The following is a 20,781-nucleotide window of genomic DNA, read 5'->3' as shown; positions in this document are numbered from 1 at the left end:
TGAGATCTTGATCTCAATGGGTCTTACCTGCACGGAGGTTTAATAAAAACAATAAAATAATTAATAAACTGCCTTCCATTTTCAATTTAAAGCAGAAGTAAGTGATATATTTGTGTTAATATAAGTCTTAAATAGTTATATCTTCCGACAGCAATCACTTACATAGAGTGTTTGGTCTGAAACACGGGTCTGTCAGTCACTCTGCTCTGCTATGAGTCGAGGAGAAAACATTTCTCGTATCCTACAGTTTTTATCCAATGAGGAGAGAGAACGGCATGCAGGGCTGTGTATACAGCCAAGGGACACCGTGAATGTGGCGACGTAGGGACGAGGACTGTTATGGTGCGTTCAAGGAAACTCGTATTTTTCCGACCGTGAAGTCGTACCAGTTCGATCTGGTACGAGTTCACCGGTCGGAAGTTACGAGTGGCCGTTATAGTGACTTTCACAGGTAAAACAGGTCGGAAAAACACGAGTGGGTTGCCTGGAACGCTACAAAGTCGTAAGTTGTGACTTGAAGCTGTAATTTACGATTTCAAAAGCCTGCCTGGAACGCAGCATTAGCGAAAACGACCGGACCACTTACTTCTGCTTTAAAGTGATAATTTCCTTTAAAAAAAGACTTTCAGAAAATGAATCCCAGCACTAATAGACCAAACTAAAGACTGCCTCTATGCACTGTGCCACTATCCTTGTTAGGCAAAAATGCCACTGCCGTTTTTATTTGCATAATTGTCATAACAGAAACTGAATTTTCATTTGCAGACATTTATAGATGCATGGGGTCACAGTCTGTTTAATACCTACAGTTGTTTCCCTGACTATAAAACACATTATTGTGGGTTTGTAGTTTTTTGGCCAAAAAAAAAAGCATCTAGTCCATTGACAGACAGGCACCTCTATTTTAAAATCTCCCTTTCCTTTGCAATAACTGACAAAGGTGGGTCTGACTTCCTGTGAGTTGATGTGTGTGAGCAGCATATTATGTGTCAGTCAGTCAGGAGGCTGCTGAAATAAAATTAATAAAAGGTTGAGAACAACACAAGGAGGGAGCCGATGTGACACCACTGTCAGGCTGCATGGGCTCTGTGATGGAACAGGTGTCTGCTGTAGCCGTGGCAATGAGCCAGGGAAAGTTATGTTGTACAGCATCAGGCTACAACACACACACACAGCCGGATGCACACCTTATTTCTTTAGGCAAATAAGGGTAGCCCAATAGCGCGCCTGAATACGGGACGCACCCGCACGGACACACACACACACACACACACACACACACACAAAGAGAGAGAGAGCACAAAGTGAAAGAGGAAGACGCACTAACCGTCGCCTTGATGGGGACGTACAGCACCGGTCTGTCCGACGAGCCGTTCTTGGCGTCCTGCAGGGTCCCGATCTGGAAGCCCTTGGACTTGACCCAGAATTTAAATTTGGCGTTGATGTGGTTGTTGCCCTTCTCGTGCAGGAACAAGCCGTTGTTGTTGTTCTCTTCGTCCCCCTGGAGCAGAGTCTGGAGGATTTTGTTGTATTTGCGCCGGGTCACGGTCTTGGTCTTCCCGGAGTCCCCGTACGTCCGCAGGCACCAGTCCTGAAACTCTCCGTAAATCTCCGTCCCTCCTCCGGCCGCCGCCGCCGCCTCGGCCGCCTGAAGCCCGCTGCTGTAGCTGCTGTAGCCGCTGGGACTGCGGCTCCTCTGCTGGTTCTGGTGCTGATGGTTGTTGGCGGCGGCGGCGGCGGCGGTGGTGGTGGTGGATGTAGTAGTAGTCACCGTGTCCGCCACACCGCTGGCTTTTCTCGTTGTCATGTTAACAACAACAAAAACGAGCAACACCTCGTTAAAACGACAACGAGTCCCACAGTTTTTTGTCCGTTAAAAAAAAAACTCGTCAGAATTCGGTTCGGTTGAGCTCGCGACCGTCGCTCCGAACCACAGGGACCAACGGCGGCGTTCTGTCTGAAATCAGTGCAAACCGAACAGGCTGCAAATTTGGTGGAGCAAAAAAAAAAAAAAAGATCTCAACAAAAGCCTCCAAACCTCTGAAAACGTTTACATTTCCTCTATTCCTCAAGAAAGAAAAAGAAAAAAGAAAAAAAAACCTCGCTGCAAAGTCTCTTTCGAATTTCTTTCTTTTTTTTCTTTCTTTTTTTTAATTAACGTCTGAAAACGAGCTGTTTGGATCCTCCACCTCCTCCTTCCTCCTCTCGGCTGTTACGCACCAATGGAAGAGAGCGAAAGAGGAAAAAGAAGAAGCGCTCGCCGGGATGCCCAAATTCAACTCCTGGGGGGTAATTTCTGGTTGGAACAATGACACACACACACACACGGGAACGGAGTGGCGCGCGCAGGGCAGGGGAGCGGAGTGGAGCGGACGGTCCGGACGGTCCGGACGGGCGGTGCTGGTGCAGAGTCAGACAGGAGCAGACACACCTGTTAGCAGCGTGGGTCGGCCGGCCTGTCCCGTGGGGGATGTCGGTCACCGCCTCCCCCTCCTTCTAATCTAAACCACCACCTCCTCTTCCTCCCACCTGCTTTTTTTTCTCTCTCTCTCTCTCTCTCTCTCTCTCGCTCTCTCTCTCTTTTTACAACCAGCGACAGAAAGCGCCGGGCTTGTCCTGGTTCGTCTGCCGGGTCTCCATCACCGCGGAGCCGAGGGGGAGCGCACGGTTCGCTGAGAAACGCGACACGTAGTGCAGTTAAGCGGATTGATTAGCCTATTAAACGCCCCTCTTATTGCTCCACGGTCGGTGTGGCCGCCCTGTCTTCTTGTTCCTTTGCCACCTTTTTTTCCTCTCGTCGTCCTCCTGCGGGGCTGATGGGAGACAATCGGACACCTGTTTGAATCCTGTGTGTGTGTATGTGTGTGTCTCCTCCTCCGGCTCCCTCACAGCGCTACGCTATACGCCTCATTCCTCCCTCCTCAAATAAACGATTAAAGGTCCAACGCCGGTGACAGTAGGCTACTACGGTACCGCTTCCCCAACAGCAGCTGTAGTCCTAAATACACAGAGATATACAGAGCTGCGACACACACCAGCCTGTTGAGATGCAACGGGACATGCACGCTGCAGCTTCCAGTTTTAAAAAAGCAGGAAGCGTCCAGAAGAGACCAAAACACGCCGCGTACAGGCTGCACTGCTGCTGTCAGGAGCCTGGAGGGGGTGTGACACACACACACACACATTACACAAAGGAGGGAAGATCTGACCCAAAGTGTTCAGAAAACTATTGTTCTTGTAGTGAAAATGAAAAGCACACACATTAAAGCAGAAGTAAGTGATATATTTGTGTTAATATAAGTCTTAAATAGTTATATCTTCCAACAGCAATCACTTACATAGAGTGTTTGGTCTGAAACACGGGTCTGTCAGTCACTCTGCTCTGCTCTGAGCCGAGGAGAAAACATTTATCGTATCCTACAGTTTTTATCCAATGAGGAGAGAGAACGGCATGCAGGGCTGTGTGTGCAGCCAAGGGACGCCGTGAATGTGGCGACGTAGGGACGAGGACTGTTATGGTGCGTTCAAAGAAACTCGTATTTTTCCGACCGTGAAGTCATACCAGTTCGATCTGGTACGAGTTCACCGGTCGGAAGTTACGAGTGGCCGTTATAGTGACTTTCACCGGTAAAACAGGTCGGAAAAACACGAGTGGGTTGCCTGGAACGCTACAAAGTCGTAAGTTGTGACTTGAAGCTGTAATTTACGATTTCAAAAGCCTGCCTGGAACGCAGCATTAGCGAAAACTACCGGACCACTTACTTCTGCTTTAACATTAAAAGGAAGGACCTATGCCTGCAGAAAGTCTCATTTATTATTTATCACAATTTCCAGAATAATATCTGATCAGTGTGGTGCAACACATTGGTAGCAGCTGATAAAGAAGAATGCCTAATAGGCTTATGGATATTTAGGATCATCAAAGTGATTAAATAATGTACATAATCTTTAAGAAAGACATCATATTTATCCCTATCATATCTTTTATCTGTTGGGTTTATGTAACATTTGTATTGTAGTTTCAGACAGACTCATGCTACTTTATTGTCCATTGAACTTAAATAAAATGGAAAATTATCTTTGGCACCGCCATGGGTTACAAACACAAACGGTAGACAAACACAAAACATGAACAGTTTTGACCTCAGTCTGTTAAGATCTTCAAATATAAGAAAGTCTCAAAGGGCACCGAGAGGTACAGTACAGGGTCAAAACCCGTTTGTGATCCATACCTGACCAGAAGCTCCAGACCTGATCCATCTGCTGTGCATAAACATGTAGAATTTAATGTATGTGCACTGTAGCCTACTAGGAAGCATCTACCCGAAGAGTTCTATCCGCTCTATCCATAACTGAACTTGTAACTGCACAACACCTTCTTCCTTCTACTCTAATTTTAATTAATTGTAGTATTTATCTTTTATTTTATTTAATATGTAAATTGCTTTTAAGTGCCTGGATGTTATTTAGATTACAATGAATCAATATGAGCCCCAGCTTCCCTATGATGTCAGATTTCCTTTTACTGATTCAAGTTAAAGGAAGGTGACATCCCAGAGTCACAACACGCTGCAAGCCAGGGCCGAGCCTACATGGGACACACTCCACGGGTTCATGCAACTATGGTGTGTTCATTTAACCCACCTTACATGTAGCACATGGGGGCAGTTTTTAGGAGTAACAAACCCAGATAAGATGTGGATCCTCTGATCTTAAATTACACCTGATTATACCTCGTTTTGTTTTGTTTTTACCATTTGATGTCTAGACTAGGAGGAGATCATCAATTTAAAACATCTATTTTTCGAGGATGAGTCCCAGCTGACGGTCATATTGCCTCCATTCCAACACAACCTTGAAATCAGCGGAGCGAGCAGAGTCACGAAGAGGCCAGTAACCCGCTGTAGAAACAGCTACACACATCAAAATAAGGAAGCTGGCACCAAACCAGGCTGCTGAAAACACTCCCCCCCCAACACAGCATCCTCCACCAGCCTTAAAGAGGAACACCATGTCTGACAGTTCGCATGGTCTTCCTCCTGCAGCCCGCTTTACTCTTACTGATACGGACTTACGGAGAGAAGTTTACCCTCCAGCTCAGTTCAGGCTTGAGAACACATCACTTTTTTTTCTTTCTTTTTTTCGCAAGGACCGAATTTGAATGTGACAAAGCGAGCACATATCAGAGTTTGTTCATGTTCACACATGAGGAAGAGAGTCAACACTCTTTGTTATTGTTCATGCTGCTTCAGTAACTGTCATTGTCCCTGTTGTCTAAACTGTGGCTGGTGTGATATAAATGTGAACACAGCCGCTGCCTAAGACCTGAAACTGGGCAGATACCGACCTGAAGCTGCAAACTGATCAACTACTGAAAGGTTTTTAATTAATCTAAATGAAAAGAAAACTTTCCCTCCAATGAGCAAAACATGATGGGGTATTTATTTATTTATTTATTTAGAGGCATTGTATAGCTCAGTGGGTTGAGAAGGCGGCCCATATACAGAGGTTATAGTCGTTGCAGCCGGCCCCGGTTCGATTCCCCCTCTCTGTCTCTCCATTTTCTGTCTCTCCCTGACAGTCATATCAATTAAAGGGATAGTTCAACATTTTGGCAAAGTGGCCCATTGCCATAATTGCTATAGTCATAGCAGTAGGTTCGTTAGCTTTATTTGTCGGTGCAAGCTATTTTTAGAACGGCAGAGCAGAGCCGCGAGCTGCTCAGAGCTATGCTACGGAGGCTCATGGGATTTCTTGGTTTTCCTCATCAAATACACAATCCAACAACTCCAAAACGCTCTGGTGGACAAGTTGTGACCTGCACATTCACCACGCTATGAGATAATAATGAAATCCCATTAGCCTCCGCGTAGCGTAGCTCTGAGCAGCTTGCAGCTCTGCTCTGCCACTCTAAAAATAGCTTGCACCGACAATTAAAGGTAATGAACCTTAAGGGAAGGAAGGGATTATGGCAATGGGCCACTTTGCCAAAATGTTCATCTATCCCTTTAGAGGCATTTAGAGCCCTCCCCCCCAAAAAAATAAAAATAAATAAAAAAAATACTGTAAAACATGATGGTTTTTCACTGGAGCTCCAGCACGGAAAAAATACGAGCTGTAAGTAAATGATGAACTGAATCTGAATCAGCATCTAGTCTGTTCCCAGTTCAGGTTTCTCAATTTCTCAATAAATTAGAACAACATGTAAAAGTTTGTTCATTTCAGTAGTTCAAACTCATATTATGTAAATTCATTACACACAGACTGAAATATTCCATGTCTTTATTTCTTTTAATTTTATGGCTTATATTTGATAAAACCCCACAATTCAGTGTCTCAAAAAATTTGAATGTAGTGAAACAGTTCACTACTGTAACCTAACGATGTCACACTCCAATCAGCTGATTAACTAAGGTTTCTGAGCCTTTAAATGGTCTCTTAACCCATATTTGCATGGGATTAGTATTACCTGGGGACCTCTGGTGATTTGTAAATTACCCCCCCACGTCTGTGTTTCTTGCGGTGCATTCGCACGGGATAAGTGAAGTCTGTATTTTTACTCAAATTTACTGACATTAAGGCTCCGATATGACGTCAAAGCTGTGCACGTCATAACATCCGCTGCTGTCACATCCATGTGCGAAGCAAATGTAAATAAAATGTCAAAGCAGCAACGTGACTTTGCAACAGTGCAGTTGTTGTCGCAATAACGGGCCGTCATGGCATTATTATTAAGCCTGTTGCACGTCATCCATCTCAATATCCTCCTAAATTTCGCTCTTTTATCTGAGCTGTTTATTTAAATGGGTCTCCAGCACCGATACGAGCCCGTGTTTGCACCTAAAACGCCTTCGAAAATGCCGCTCATATTTTCCACTGCAGCCTCCATGTTTGCCCCTCAATTACTGAGATGCAGATTTACACGGGACTAGTTTTACCATGGGACTTCGGTCTTTGGTGAAATATAGTAGGTAATTTGCAGGGGAATTTTTACTTTACAAATTGCTGACATGGCGCATTCGCACGGGATTAAGATCACAGACGTCCTCCGCAATTATTACAAATTACCCGAGGTCCCCAGGTAATACTAATCCCGTGCGAATAGGGCTTTAGTCTGGATCAGTAGCTCCACTCTCATGGAGAAGACTGCTGACCTCCATCTTCTACTTTATTGAGATGCACCTGAACAAAGTCACATCCCATACATGAGTGAGTATGAAATGAACTCATACAGTGATCTTTCATGTCTCAACAAAGCTATTTCCTTCATGTATTACTTTTTCATCCATACAGCTCCACTCACAACACAGCCCCCTCCATAGTCCACTAAAGATGCTAATTCAGCCAGGACAAGCAGGTCTAGTCTCTGTGAGCTGATACTATACCTGACCTGCTATCCCTTCAATTTCTCTGATAGCATTTCTATAGACTGATTCGGCGACGTCACCGGAAATCGAACGGCCGCCATTACTGCGGTGACAACTCACAGTCAGGCAGCTGTTGGCTCTGTGCGCGAAGCGGGCATTTGAATGCAAGTGGACCTTTTCTCTTCCCTTTCTCTTCTGCGAACATGTCCAGGAAGGCTGGGAGGACATGTGCCGTCCTCGACTGATCTAATATCAGCAAAACACAGCCCCTTACTTCAGGAGGAGTGTCCGTGTTTAGACCGTAACGTTACGTACAGCGTGTCAACAGCAGCAGCAGCAGCAGCAGCAGCAGTCACAGCTGACCTGTACAACCTGGCTACCCTCCCTTCTCACCGTTACCTTCACATCGTGTGGACGGTCTGTGAATGTCTCACTGATCCCTTCAATATGATGTGATCATGGTCGTCTAAAAGCCGGTGTAAAATATGTCCGACCCATCCGGAGCTCAGGTCATTTTGACCATAAATCAGAGACCTGTAATTGACGTTTTTTCTGATCATCGGAGGCCAGCTGGTCAATAAAATATTCTTGAATATCTAAAACAAAGCAAAAGTTGTTGTTGTTTTTATAATCTTATTCATGTAGCCTGTCCACATGATTAAATATCCCGCTGCTGGCTTGCTAACGTCAGCACGCATAACGTACCGGTATGTTATATCGTTTATGATACAGTCTCTTATCTCCCTGTTACTCTAATCTTTCCTGCTAATCGCTCAAACAAATGATTAATTACTAAATGAATATTGGTATTCATGTAAGATACCTTAATCAGTTACTGGGGGGCACTAAACATCACAAATGCAGCCTATTTATGATGCTGTCATAGAGAATCAGTTTACTATGACTGACACATGTCACCGCAGCAATGGCGCCGCCGCAAGATGGCGGCATACACAAAACGTTCTCCGAATTCGTCTATAGAAATCTTTAGTCCATCCATGATGTACTGTACATTTCATGAATTTTTAACCAGTCTTCTTCTGTTGGAGCATCTAGGTGTAACCACTGTCTATATGGTGTCCAAATGCACTGTCAGATGACGAAATGAAACAGAGATTTGAGATACAGTTTTACGTTTTAGCAAGTCACTATGAATGCATGAAAGTGGTCGGCCATATTTGAATCACACAACCTCCAACCATCTGTCCCAACACCTTTCTGGTTCCTCTGAGCAGCATCATAAAGGATCCCATGATGCTTTCCCACTTTAATCCCCTCCAGTAATTTACACAAATTTCCTCATGCACCTCTAGATGAAACTAAAGAGTCTTGACAACTTAAAGGGATAGTTCAACATTTTGGCAAATTGGCCCATTGCCATAATCGCTATAGTCATAGCAGTAGGTTCATTACCTTTAATTGTAGGTGTAAGCTATTTTCAGTACGGCGGAGCGCAGCAGCTGGCTGCTCAGAGCTACGCTATAGAGGCTAAGGGAATTTCTTGGTTTCCCTCATTAAACTCATCAAATTCAACATCCCAAAACTCCACAGCGCTTTTGTAGACAAGTTGTGACCTGCACAACCACCACGCTATGAGATAATGACGGAACGATACGAAACGGAGCCGTTTTCGAGGTAAATACAGGGTAAATACGGAGACTGCTTGCTGAAAAACTGTCCCTGAACGCAACGCGCATCAGTGGTTTTGTATGAATTTACCTCGAAAACGGCTCCGTTTCGTATCGTTCCGTCATTATCTCATAACGTGGTGGTTGTGCAGCTCACAACTTGTCTACAAAAGCGCTGTGGAGTTTTGGGATTTTGTATTTGATGAGTTTAATGAGGGAAACCAAGAAATTCCCTTAGCCTCCATAGCGTAGCTCTGAGCAGCCTGCTGCTGCGCTCCGCTGTACTAAAAATAGCTTACACCTACAATTAAAGGTAACGAACCTACTGCTATGACTATAGCAATTATGGCAATGGGCCAATTTGCCAAAATGTTGAACTATCCCTTTAAGCTGTCAGAAAGACACTTTGTATACCACTGTCCCCTCGGTCATGATTTTAATTTACCTGATACCTTACCTGTAAATATATGTATGTTGTGTTCTGTTTCTTTTTCTGTTTATCTTCATTAATTTATCTTGTCTCCTAGCTGTCCTAACACTCTATTTTAATCAATGTGCTGTAATTGCTTTTGTTTTTTGTTTTGCTTTTTAGGGTGCCTATTGTCATCTGGCTGGGGACTACAGCAGGATATTAGCCATGTTGGCTAAAGCTGCCCTTTTTACTGTTATTGATACAGTTTATTAATTGGGATTGTCTTCGACATATTAAAGCAGAAGTAAGTGATATGTAAGGGATAATGCCCGACGAGGTGTCCATTATCAGAAATTAATGGATGACGCGGAGGCGTGAACCGTCCGACGCGAAGCGGTTGCTTCCGCGAAGTCCATTAATCTCTGATAATCGGACACCTCGAAGGGCATTATCCCGCTTATACCATGGTCATTTACGAGATAAATACATATTAAATCAATTACTTGTAATTTAATGTTGTTTTTACCGTTAAAATGTTGTTTTTACCGTTAAAATCATACGTCTTTAAGTGGCTGAGCCGAGCGGACTATTTAATAACTCTCGTCGGCGATAAAAAAAAAAAAAAAAAAGAGGGACCCGCTGTGACCGCAGCGTACAGCCAGTGACTCTGCCACAGCCTGGTAGTTGATCAGTGAAGGGAGGTGAGGTGACAGCTTAAACGTTACGGTGACACAAAGTTTTTCAGAGGTCCAGTGCACTTCTTACCGCTGGTGTGTTTACAGACTCCAGTGCCGTGATGCGCTGAAAAAAAGTTGTTTTGGTCCGAGTGTCCGTTGCCGTGGTTACCAACAAGCGTTTGAGCCAGCGCAGTAATATTTAGAACGTAATCAGGCTATTTTACCGGAACATCTTTATGGGTGTCCATTATCACTTTTTAATGGACACCCAGCAGCCAATCAGAATCGAGGATTCATCCAGACCATGGTATAAATTTGTGTTAATATAAGTCTTAAATAGTTATATCTTCCAACAGCAATCACTTACATAGAGTGTTTGGTCTGAAACACGGGTCTGTCAGTCACTCTGCTCTGCTCTGAGCCGAGGAGAAAACATTTATCGTATCCTACAGTTTTTATCCAATGAGGAGAGAGAACGGCATGCAGGGCTGTGTGTGCAGCCAAGGGACGCCGTGAATGTGGCGACGTAGGGACGAGGACTGTTATGGTGCGTTCAAAGAAACTCGTATTTTTCCGACCGTGAAGTCATACCAGTTCGATCTGGTACGAGTTCACCGGTCGGAAGTTACGAGTGGCCGTTATAGTGACTTTCACCGGTAAAACAGGTCGGAAAAACACGAGTGGGTTGCCTGGAACGCTACAAAGTCGTAAGTTGTGACTTGAAGCTGTAATTTACGATTTCAAAAGCCTGCCTGGAACGCAGCATTAGCGAAAACTACCGGACCACTTACTTCTGCTTTAAACTAAACTAAACCTGCTAAGAGACAAATTTGCCTGAAGTGACATTAAAGTTGAAGCTAATGGTCGGGAAAAAGAACACGTATAGACTGTTCATCGGACAGCTGATGGAATTCACTAACAAAATATTACATTAGATGCAGTAGATGTCTTTCCCAGCTCTACTTGGACTTCTACTACAGACTCAACCACCTGAGCTACAGCCAAAGCCTGTCCCCAGCTTGTCCTATGGTTGTGTGCTATGAGTTTTCTTGAGAGCAAGAGACAAGTCCCCTATATTGTGCAGGAAAGATTAGCATTAGCATTTGCTTATAGATGCATGAGTGTCTGCCTGTCTATTGGTATTTATGTGTGTGTGTGTGTTGTTTGTTCAGTAACCTTAATTAGGTCCACACAGTGAGGATTCTAGTTGTCTTCTTCCTTTCACATCATGAAACAGGCGCTGGCCCCTGGGAAGAATCAAAAAACAACAACATTTTGTTTGTTTTTTTTACACTAATACAATGTATCGTGGTTTTAGACAGTTTATCCTAAACCAAGGGTGTCAAACTCATTTTAGTACAGGGGCCACAAACAGCGCAATTTGATCTCAAGTGGGCCGGACCCAGTAGTCGAGTTGAGGGGGGATGGGGGGGGGGGTGGCATCCCCCCTGAAATAAAAACGATCAAAATCATCCCCCCTGTAAAAATGCCATCCCCCCTCTCCATCCCCTTTTTACATTAAATGTTGGACATAACTATATTAAGGCTGTCGCCTGGCCTGGGCTTCCCGGCTCTAGCCCCGAACATTTCTTATAGCCCAGGTCCAGGATGTTTTCTCAGACGGGGTTAAACCGAAGCCCTTCTAGAACGTCTCTGGTTAAACAGAAGCGCACATTAACTGAGAAGGTAGTTTTGTAATTTCCCGGTCACAGTGAATGCAACACAGGCACGACGCCACGACCAAGAAGTGTTGTAGAAGCGAGAATCCTCCTCCGTGTTTTATTGGTTAACAGCCAGGTAACCAAGGTGACAATCTAAACTCTAGCGTTCCGAGTGGTTCCGAATCATCAGAATGAGCGCTTTGGGGAGAAGTTTCTGCAATCGTGGTGACTCGCGCCAGCAGGGGCAGACTGCCCATTGGGAGTAGAGTGCTCCCGGTGGGCCGGTGGGTCAGTGGACCGGTCCGGTCCGGCGTGGTGCTGCAAGTGACCCGCTGACGTTAGTGTGTTTACATTTTTCTAACGTCTATGAGCGCGAGGAGTCAAAAAAAAAAGAAAAGAAGAAGTAGCCCGAGGTCCAGCCAGCGTGTCCGGTCGGATTGCCGTCCATGTTCACTTATTAGCCCAAAAGAACAGCCAGGCAGGTAGCCCAGTCCAGAGAGCAGAGGACCAGAGAGAGACAGCACAGCACTGGTATGTGTGTGTGTGTGTGTGTGTGTGTGTGTGTGTGTGTGTGTGTGTGTGTGTGTGTGTGTGTGTGTGTGTGCGCGCGCGCACGCGTGTGTGCTACCTGCTAAGGGTAGGCTCTATCACCATAGTTGGCTGGACAAATGTACAGCTCATGTGGGAGCCTCCCTTCATATTTAATATCTGATAGAGATGAGAATAGGGCAGACGTGGTGGTGACAGTGTGGCCTGAAAGAGGTCCATGGTGAAGCAGAGGAAACGGCCTTTGAAAGGCTGGACCAGGCCAAGATTTAACAAAAGACTTTTGTTTTTGCTCTCCAGCCACAACTCCACACTAGACCAGTTCTGAGTTCACTTTCATACACTTTAGCCATTCTTGTCATTACAATGAAAGGAACCTTAGTCAGTAGGCATAATAAATGGGCTTTTTAAAAAAAATTTTATCTGAAGCAATGTTGTCTTTTCCCTTTATTTTCTCCTCAGAGTACACCAGAATGCCTCATTTATGTGTTAAAAATCACAATTTTTTTCTGGGGGAGTGCCCCCAGACCCCCCTACAGTGCTTTAGAAAGATGGCAAATCAAGTAAAGCCCAGCTGAGTTGGTACTAGTGGAGAAGCTCCATAATAATAATAATAATAATAATAATAATAATAATAAATATATGTATATATACATATAATTAATAATTTTATAATAATAAATAATATAATATAATTTACATGAATTACACTACACTACCCACCCCCCCCCCAGGTGAAAAAAATTGACCATCCCCCCTGAATTTTTTTTACAACTCGACTACTGGCCGGACCAGTAAAATAATAGCTTGATAGTCTATAAATAAAAAGAACTTTGAATTTTTCACTTTGTTTTAATACATTATTAAGATGTTAACAGTTAACAAACTATCCTTTTACAAAACATTTATGAACAACCTGAAATTTCTTGATAAAGATATGTGCAATTTCTAATTATCTCACTTGACAAATTCATCCTGAACATCTCTGTACTTGTTTACCTTCCCTTTCTTTCTTCTATATCTGTGTTGTTGAAATATTTTTGACTCTCTGGTCATTTAAATTTTTGGATTTCTCTGTCTTTTGAGTCTTTTTTTTATTTTTTATTATTTCAGCAGTTTCCATCTTTAGAAAATCAATGTACCACCACATGAAACGCCCCCTGTCCAATTTTACCCAGCATGCACTGCACGCTTTGTTATTTGAGTGTGCCCTATTGAAGCTACCTTGAAAATTTCCATGCAACAGGTAAAGATTGGTGTACGTAAAAACAGCCAGTGCAAAAACAGTTCTCTAAAAAAAAACGTCCTCCTGGCACCGTACATGGAGACCAACACCGTAACAAAATACTTCTGACAACCACCTGAGACCGTCAGTTCCGTTTGTCTCCTCATCTCAGTGTGAAAACATCACAGTGAGCTCTCAGGTTCACGGTGAATCTCACCATCAGTGGCTGCAACAGATTTTTTTTTTTTTTTTTAAAGTATATTTTTTGGGCTTTTATGCCTTTATAGATAGTACAGTTGAGACAGACAGGAAATGGGGAGGCAGAGAGAGGGGGGATGACATGCAGCAAATGGCGCCCGACGCGGGACTCGAACCGGGGCCGACCGCAGCGAGGACTGTGCCTCTATACATGGGGCGCCCGCTCTAACCACTATGCCACGCGACGCCCCAGGCTGCAACAGATTTAATCATTTGAATTCATGAAATGAAAACGACTTGTTTCTACTTTAATGTCGCAGTCTTTTGTTGGCTCGTTATACAGACATTCAGTCACAACACATCTCTTAGGATGTAAATAATCAGTTTGAAGTGAATTGTAGTAATTAGTTTGAATGTACAATCTATAGCAGGATTCTTAGAAACTTGTACATGAAGTAATGTGGATCAAGAGAAGTGGATTTTCTGAATGAGCCTGAAATTGTGTGAGTCAGCAACAGGTGTATTTTTGATTGACTGTGACTTGCCTTGAATCTTCCTTTTGAAATAAAACCCTTGAGGTACTGGAGCTCATATAAGAAAGAACTATTAGATAACCCAGATCGGAGACAGGGAGCTTTTCAAACATGAATGAATATGAGACTTGTTTGGCAATAGAATCAATTTCCCCTGGACTAACAGCAGTTGAATTTACTGTAATTATTTGGTTATTTACTGTGCTGTGTATGTGAATGTTATGAGGTTTTATGCTTTTCATACCTGCTGGTATGCAAAGACCATGACATCATTTATATTAGATACGTGATATACTTTGAGTAATACGAGAGTGTACCTTTTCTATTACTGAATTGTCTTGGTGATTTGACACAGACAACTGTTATTATGGGGTACAAGATATAAATATGTACATGTGTGTGTGTGTGTGTGTGTGTGTGTGTGCATGCTTTAAAAGTGTGTGGAGGCTCTTTGTTCATGGTGGACCCTGGTGTGTGTGTTTGTGTGTGTGTGTGTGTGTGTGTGTGTGTGTGTGTGTGTGTGTGTGTGTGTGTGTGTGTGTGTGTGTGTGTGTGTTAAGGTGGTGGGGTTCTGTGTGTGAGGGCTGTTGTAGCGGGTCCTTGGAGAACATGTGCTGTCAACACACTCACACCCACACACACACACACACACACACACACGTACTCACACTTACACAGGCCCTTTTGGTCTCCAGAGAAGAGCTATAGAGACAAAGGCAACAGAGAACAACAGACTGCAGAGATAAACTGAGACTGGACATAATAACACGAAATCTGTGTTTTATATTGCAGCTGATAGAAACAAGCTCAAACACTACTTGGAAGAAAGGTTTGAACTGCTGCTCGACACAAGACAACACACACACACACTGTTAGACACACAGGTTACCTCTTCTGAGGCATAAGGCCCCACCTGTCTTTAACAGCTATAGCTGCCCCATGAGAATCCCCGCCCCTATCCCCCACCCCCACCCCCCAGCCCTTACTGTCCTCAGCCAGGTGGCCTGAGGTTTTGTCAGTGCAGTTTAGAATTAAATTGAGAACATAAAAGGGCTTTTATAAATATGAAGAAATCAACTTTCTGTTTCATATTTTTATGGATGTGTATACAGGAATAACAAAGGCACTTAAATCGGGACACATCTGTGTCAGCATTAAACATGTTTGTATACACCCTTAGATTTAGATTTGCATATTTTTAAAGCCCCAGTATGTAACTTATTTGGCTTTTTATTAGCAAAAATCAAATATTGCTTTCATAAACGTATTTCACTGAAGTCGAATCACACGCAAATGAAAGCTTTCTCGTACCTTAGAATGAGTCGTTACAAGTCATTACAAATACATAAGGGGGTGATGCACCGAACCGAGGCGGCCATGTTGCATCGCCATTTTTTACGTTCAGTGGCAGCGTGACCGTAGGTAACCACGGAAACTCACCAGAGCTGTCGGCTCGGGGAGAAAGTTTTCCAGGTAGCGCCTGTTAAAACTGTCACCACTGTGTAGTGTGAGGAAGGACGGAGGCACTGATGTTGCATTCAGGTGCAGTCAGGCACCAAAATAATAAAATCATAAAATAATTAATCCCAAGAAAATGAATTTGCTGAATTTCTAGTGAACATTGATTCACCTATGAAAAAGGCTGATTATCTTAACACTACATAGCAGCTTTTACCGTCATTTTAAAAGAAATTTTACTATAACACCATCATATCTTATACTTTTAACATATGCTTACTATTAGAATAGTCATGCACACAAAAAATCGGTACAAAATGACAAAGAACACTTGTGTATCTGAACAGTATGACAGTTTTGTACTGTAACAAGTTTACCTCATACACTCTGGATGGACTCTGGATGATAACATGTCCCATGCCCCTGCAAGGATCCCAGAGTTGCTTCCATGTCTGGCAGACCAGAAAACTGATGTTGAGTCAGTACCATGTTGCAGACATCAGTACAGAGGCATTGCCAGAATTGAAAACACTGCCATTCGCAATGGTCTGGTGCCGTGAAAGGTGTTCCAGCTTTCAGGGAAAAACTGTGCCTGTGGTACACAACAGAGGACAAAATCAAAATGAAAGTTCCAGTTAAAAGATCAGTCTAGCATTAGCCAATCTAATTGTCAAACAGGAAGTACGCTATTTGCTTAAATGATGGCATGAGAATATCCTGCCAGAAGGAGGAAGTTAGCCTGCCCTCATTCAAAATCACTGTAAGTGGCTAATTCAATAATATTGAAATGAACTGCCATATTAGCTACCATTAGCATTGTAGGCAAAGAAAAGCAAAAATATTTGTGTATAATTCAAAGTGCTTTACAGAGGGATAGAAATACATTTAACACGGTAAAAGAGGGTTTGAAAGATGTTTAAAATCATTCAAACAATGTCTTGAAGTTAAGAAAAAGCTGCAGTTTTCAACCCTGATTGAAACAAACTGACAGTTTGAGCAGACCTCAGGTCAGCAGGGAGTCTGCTCCACAGAGTAGGAGCATAGTAACTGAACGCTGCTTCACTTTGTTTGGTTCTGGTTCTGAGAACACACAGTAGACCTGTGATCCCAGACCACCTGAGGGGTCCGGATGCTTCATATGGACCTAATAAATCCAGCAGTAAGAGTTTAACATCTGTCCTTTGACTCACAGGGAAGCCAGTGTAGTGGTCCAGTTTCCTGGTGTGTGGCAGGACTCTGGCAGCAGCAATTAGGACACTTAGAAGTTCCTGTCTTTTTATTACAAAAATAAAGTATATTACCATCTTATCCAAAATGAATATTTATTCTTTTTGTATGAGGATAAATGTTGAGATGTTTTCAAAGATTGTAATAAGAGGAAACAGCTTTGTGTTTGCGACAACCGACGTTGAGCTGAGTCCAAACTGGGCCGTTATGTTTACGTCTGTGTGTCTTATCTGAAGGCCCCTGGCTTTCCCCGTAGGAATAAGGGGATGGGGGGAGAGAGAGAGAGAGAGAGAGAGAGAGAGAGCGAGGGAGAGAGAGAGAGAGAGAAAAGAGAAAAGAGAAACACAACCGGGAGGATGAAAATAACCTTCCACCATGGGAAGTGAAAGTGTGTTTCAAAACACTGGTGTCTCTCTCTCCCGCTCCCCCCCTTGTTTTTTTCTTTGTGTGCCGTTGTCCAGGAGGCCAACGATCAACTGCTGAGGGCAGCTGGTGGGAAACAACTTCTGCTGGGGGAGAATTACGTTCAGCACGCCTACCTAAGAGTTAACACGCTTAAAAAACCATTAGCATTAAGGAACTCCAACATTTAATGACCGCTGAGTGGCAGAACTCAGCCGTTTTAGCCTGTTCACTGATCAATTCAAAATCTTAACTAGCATTTTGCCATTGCTGCTGTGCTAAGTAACCTGTTAATGCTATTTGCTAATTTGGCTATGTAGCAATAGCAAATTTTACAAGTAAGTCCTTTGTGGTTAAGAGATGAACACATTTCATATTCTATGCTATTTTAAAACATGTCTCTATGTTGCAAAGTATAATCAAACAAATTGAAAAATATAATGCAATTGATAAAATTCTCATTTTAAGCCACATTTATTTGAATGTTTATATTTTGTAAAATCTATTCAGCGAAACTGTATATTAACAGGAGTATGTCCATTATAAATTCTGCATATTATATCATGTACGTATTTCAATAAATTGGGACTCTCTGTAGGGGGGCAGGTTTCTACTCAATACTGAGTATTAGTCACATTGCATCATAGAGATTCTGTTCATGTGTCATTTACCATCTCACTGCAGGTTCGGTTTGGGTGTATTTTTTTCTTCTTCCATTATTGACAAAGTTTAGTCTTCACACATTTCTGCTTTAAGCAAATCTTTCTGTGGTTGTGCTCTGTCTATCCAGTTTGATCCACTCTGTGCAGGATCTTCAGCTGTGTCCGAGGGCCGTCCTGGGCTGGGCCTCTTGGATTTCCTTCTCTGTGAAACTGTCCTCTTCTTCTTTTTCTTCCTCTTTTTCTTCTCATGGTGTTGAAATCTCCTCTGACATTTTTGCTGAGGCCTTGCACAGGGTGGGGGACTGTCCCAAACCAGGATGAAGCAGTTTGAAACCTTCCCTCGTTCTTTTGTAAGACACCGGATGACTTCACAGGCGTGGTGCATAGTGAACCTGTGACTCTGGATTCAAACCAATAACATCCTTCAGGTCCCACTGATGTAGTCAGGAATAACATTTCACAAATACTATATATTTAATGTTTGTTTGTATAAGTATATAGAGAAGCGTAAACCAGCGCCACAGCATATATCTCCCATGCTCATTTGCAATATCCATCCTTAGGTGGTCCTTTAAAATACATATAACGTACCAATAAAATATATAAAAACACTACAAAACATAAACGGCAATACAATTAAAGTGCCGTACAACAACAGGCACCAGGTCATTTAAGATTATTTATCAAATATGATCCACTTCTCTTCCATTTGAGCTTAGAATCATCCCACTGGCCTGTGTGGGGCATTATGGGTAAAGAGTCCCATATGCTGATAACCTGAACAGAAGAAGCCATCTGTCCAGATGAGGATTTACTAAAGGGAGCCTTAGGCTACTATTCCCAGAGGAGACACCTCATGTTACTGAGCCAGAAACCTTCTTACTGAACCTTTTTACGCGAGTTCAATGAGCAAAACTAATTGTTTAACGTATGTATGCATCTGAACCATTGTGGAGTTTAACCAGAGTTACAGCTGGAAAAGTTTCTAAATTAGGTGTTTCAGTGTGTCAAATACCTTTCTAAGAACAACCACAACAACCACATGGCCTTTGTCTAATGAGGGTTTTATCTGTTGTATAAAAAGGCAATTAGCAGCCTCTGTAGAATAATTAGGACGCAAGCTAAACTGTAATGGATGGAAATCGATTGTAGATGCTTCATTAACTGCTGAGCTACAACTTCAAAAAACACAACAGGTAGGATACTAATTGGCCTAAAGTTTAAAGTCGATATGAATATCCTTGTCCAGGAACTAACAGGTCTGTATAATATCTGTAAGATGTAATGTGAAGGCACTTAAAGGTTGAGTCTGAGTTTTTTTTACCCAAAAATAAACGCTAGACTTATACAAATGAAATCCGTCTTAATCATCAATTATGGGCTTCTAGTCCTGTGTTGTGGTGACTGTGTCTGCAGCGCCCCCTCCCCACGCCTGTATTTTGGTCTTTTGCTTTGTTTTGTTGTGCACTGGTCCGTTTCTTGATGGAGAGGGAGAGTCGGTGTTTTCTCTCCAGCCAATGACGGAGCTCAGGTGAAGCTACGTGCAGCAGAGTAGGAGGGCTCAGGCCAGGGCTGCTAGCCGCACTAGCTGTCCTGGATGTTAGCGAGTGCTAGCATGTCTCTCTCTCTCAGCAGCAGCAGTCAGGACCGCAAAGAAAAAGAAATACAGTCTGAGTGAAGCAGTGGAGCCGCGGACCGATTCCCGTCCGTCACTGACAGCTAAAGCCTGGACTGGTAACAAGTATGAGGGCCGTGGTGGTGAGCTAGCTCGATGCTAACTTCGGCTAGCGGTAGCTGTTAGCATCCACCGCTAACACCTTCTTCTCAGCTCACCACAACGGCCCTCCTACTCGTTACAACATAACACTGGAGGCTCCCGGTGTTGGTGACAGTCGGGTATCGGCCCACGGCTCCAGCGCTTCACTCGGACTGTATTTCCATTCCTTTGCGGTCCTGACAACTGCTGCTGTCTACACTGAGCCCGAGAGGAGGGGCCCAGTTTGAATGTTTTGTTTACAAACTGCAGCGAACAAAACTCCAGACTCCTACCTTTACCTTTATTAGGGATACTTCACCTAAAATCAATGATTCACTAATTGTCTACTCACCGCCATGCCAAGGAAGGGTTTGGAGAACTTTCAGAATCATCAAAACGCTTTTGGAGTTCCAGGGCTGGCAACAGATTTTCATATAATGGCGGCGGATAGAGTTCACTTTTGAATCGTCTAAAACACACACTATGAAACATCTGAATACCTCCATACTGCTCGTCTGTACTGACCCAAGTGTCCTGAAGCTACCACATGAAAAAGATTAATTTGATCTAGCCTTGCTGTAGTTTTAGCTCCCTGTGGGTGCACGAGATTTGCTGCGAGATGTTCTTCCGGGTGTAGCCCTGTCTAATATAAATATGTTAATCAGTTAAATAAATAAACAAATAAGTTCTTTCTATAAAAACAAGCTATTGTAATTCATATAAGAGGAACTGTTATTTAAAGTTCATATGAGTTCAGTTTAAAAAAGACATTAATTCATAAGCCAAGACAGTACTTAAAATGTGTTTATGTTTATGATATTATTATGTTTGGTTAAAATGTGCAAGCTACTGGTGTTTTATCTGTCAATCATCCCTGTATAGGCTGTTAATTGGTCGTCCGCTCCATTGTCCTGAGCTGCCGTCCAATTGGGAGAGTATGGGGGTGGGACTTAGAGGAAGCAGGTTAGCTCAAGGTAGAGACACGAGAGGCCGAGAGCACCGGAGAAAAAAGACACGGTATTTGCTGTA

General features: G+C 43.2%; 2 protein-coding genes across 4 annotated transcripts in view; both read right to left on the bottom strand.

Annotated features, from left to right (window-relative positions):
• Positions 1–1,988, bottom strand: part of LOC146984056 (nucleolar protein 4-like) — a 279,484-nt gene extending 277,496 nt beyond the window's left edge. The window contains exon 1 of one of the 2 annotated variants that reach the window (XM_085780881.1): positions 1,328–1,988. In XM_085780881.1, the coding sequence (XP_085637007.1) occupies positions 1,328–1,807 (480 nt within the window). In that variant the 5' untranslated portion in view covers positions 1,808–1,988. The remainder of the gene's footprint in view (positions 1–1,327) is intronic. The other variant, XM_085780880.1, reaches the window with a different exon arrangement.
• commd7 (COMM domain containing 7) overlaps positions 1–20,781 on the bottom strand; it is a 432,536-nt gene that overhangs the window by 293,958 nt on the left and 117,797 nt on the right. The gene's annotated exons all lie outside the window — the stretch shown is intronic.

The sequence above is a fragment of the Trachurus japonicus genome, chromosome 7 (genome assembly GCF_045865225.1).
Source record: "Trachurus japonicus isolate A0001 chromosome 7, Traja_1.0".
Classification (NCBI taxonomy): Eukaryota; Metazoa; Chordata; class Actinopteri; order Carangiformes; family Carangidae; genus Trachurus; species Trachurus japonicus.
Note: the sequence above shows the minus strand (reverse complement) of the source record. Positions and strands in the feature narration are given on the sequence as shown.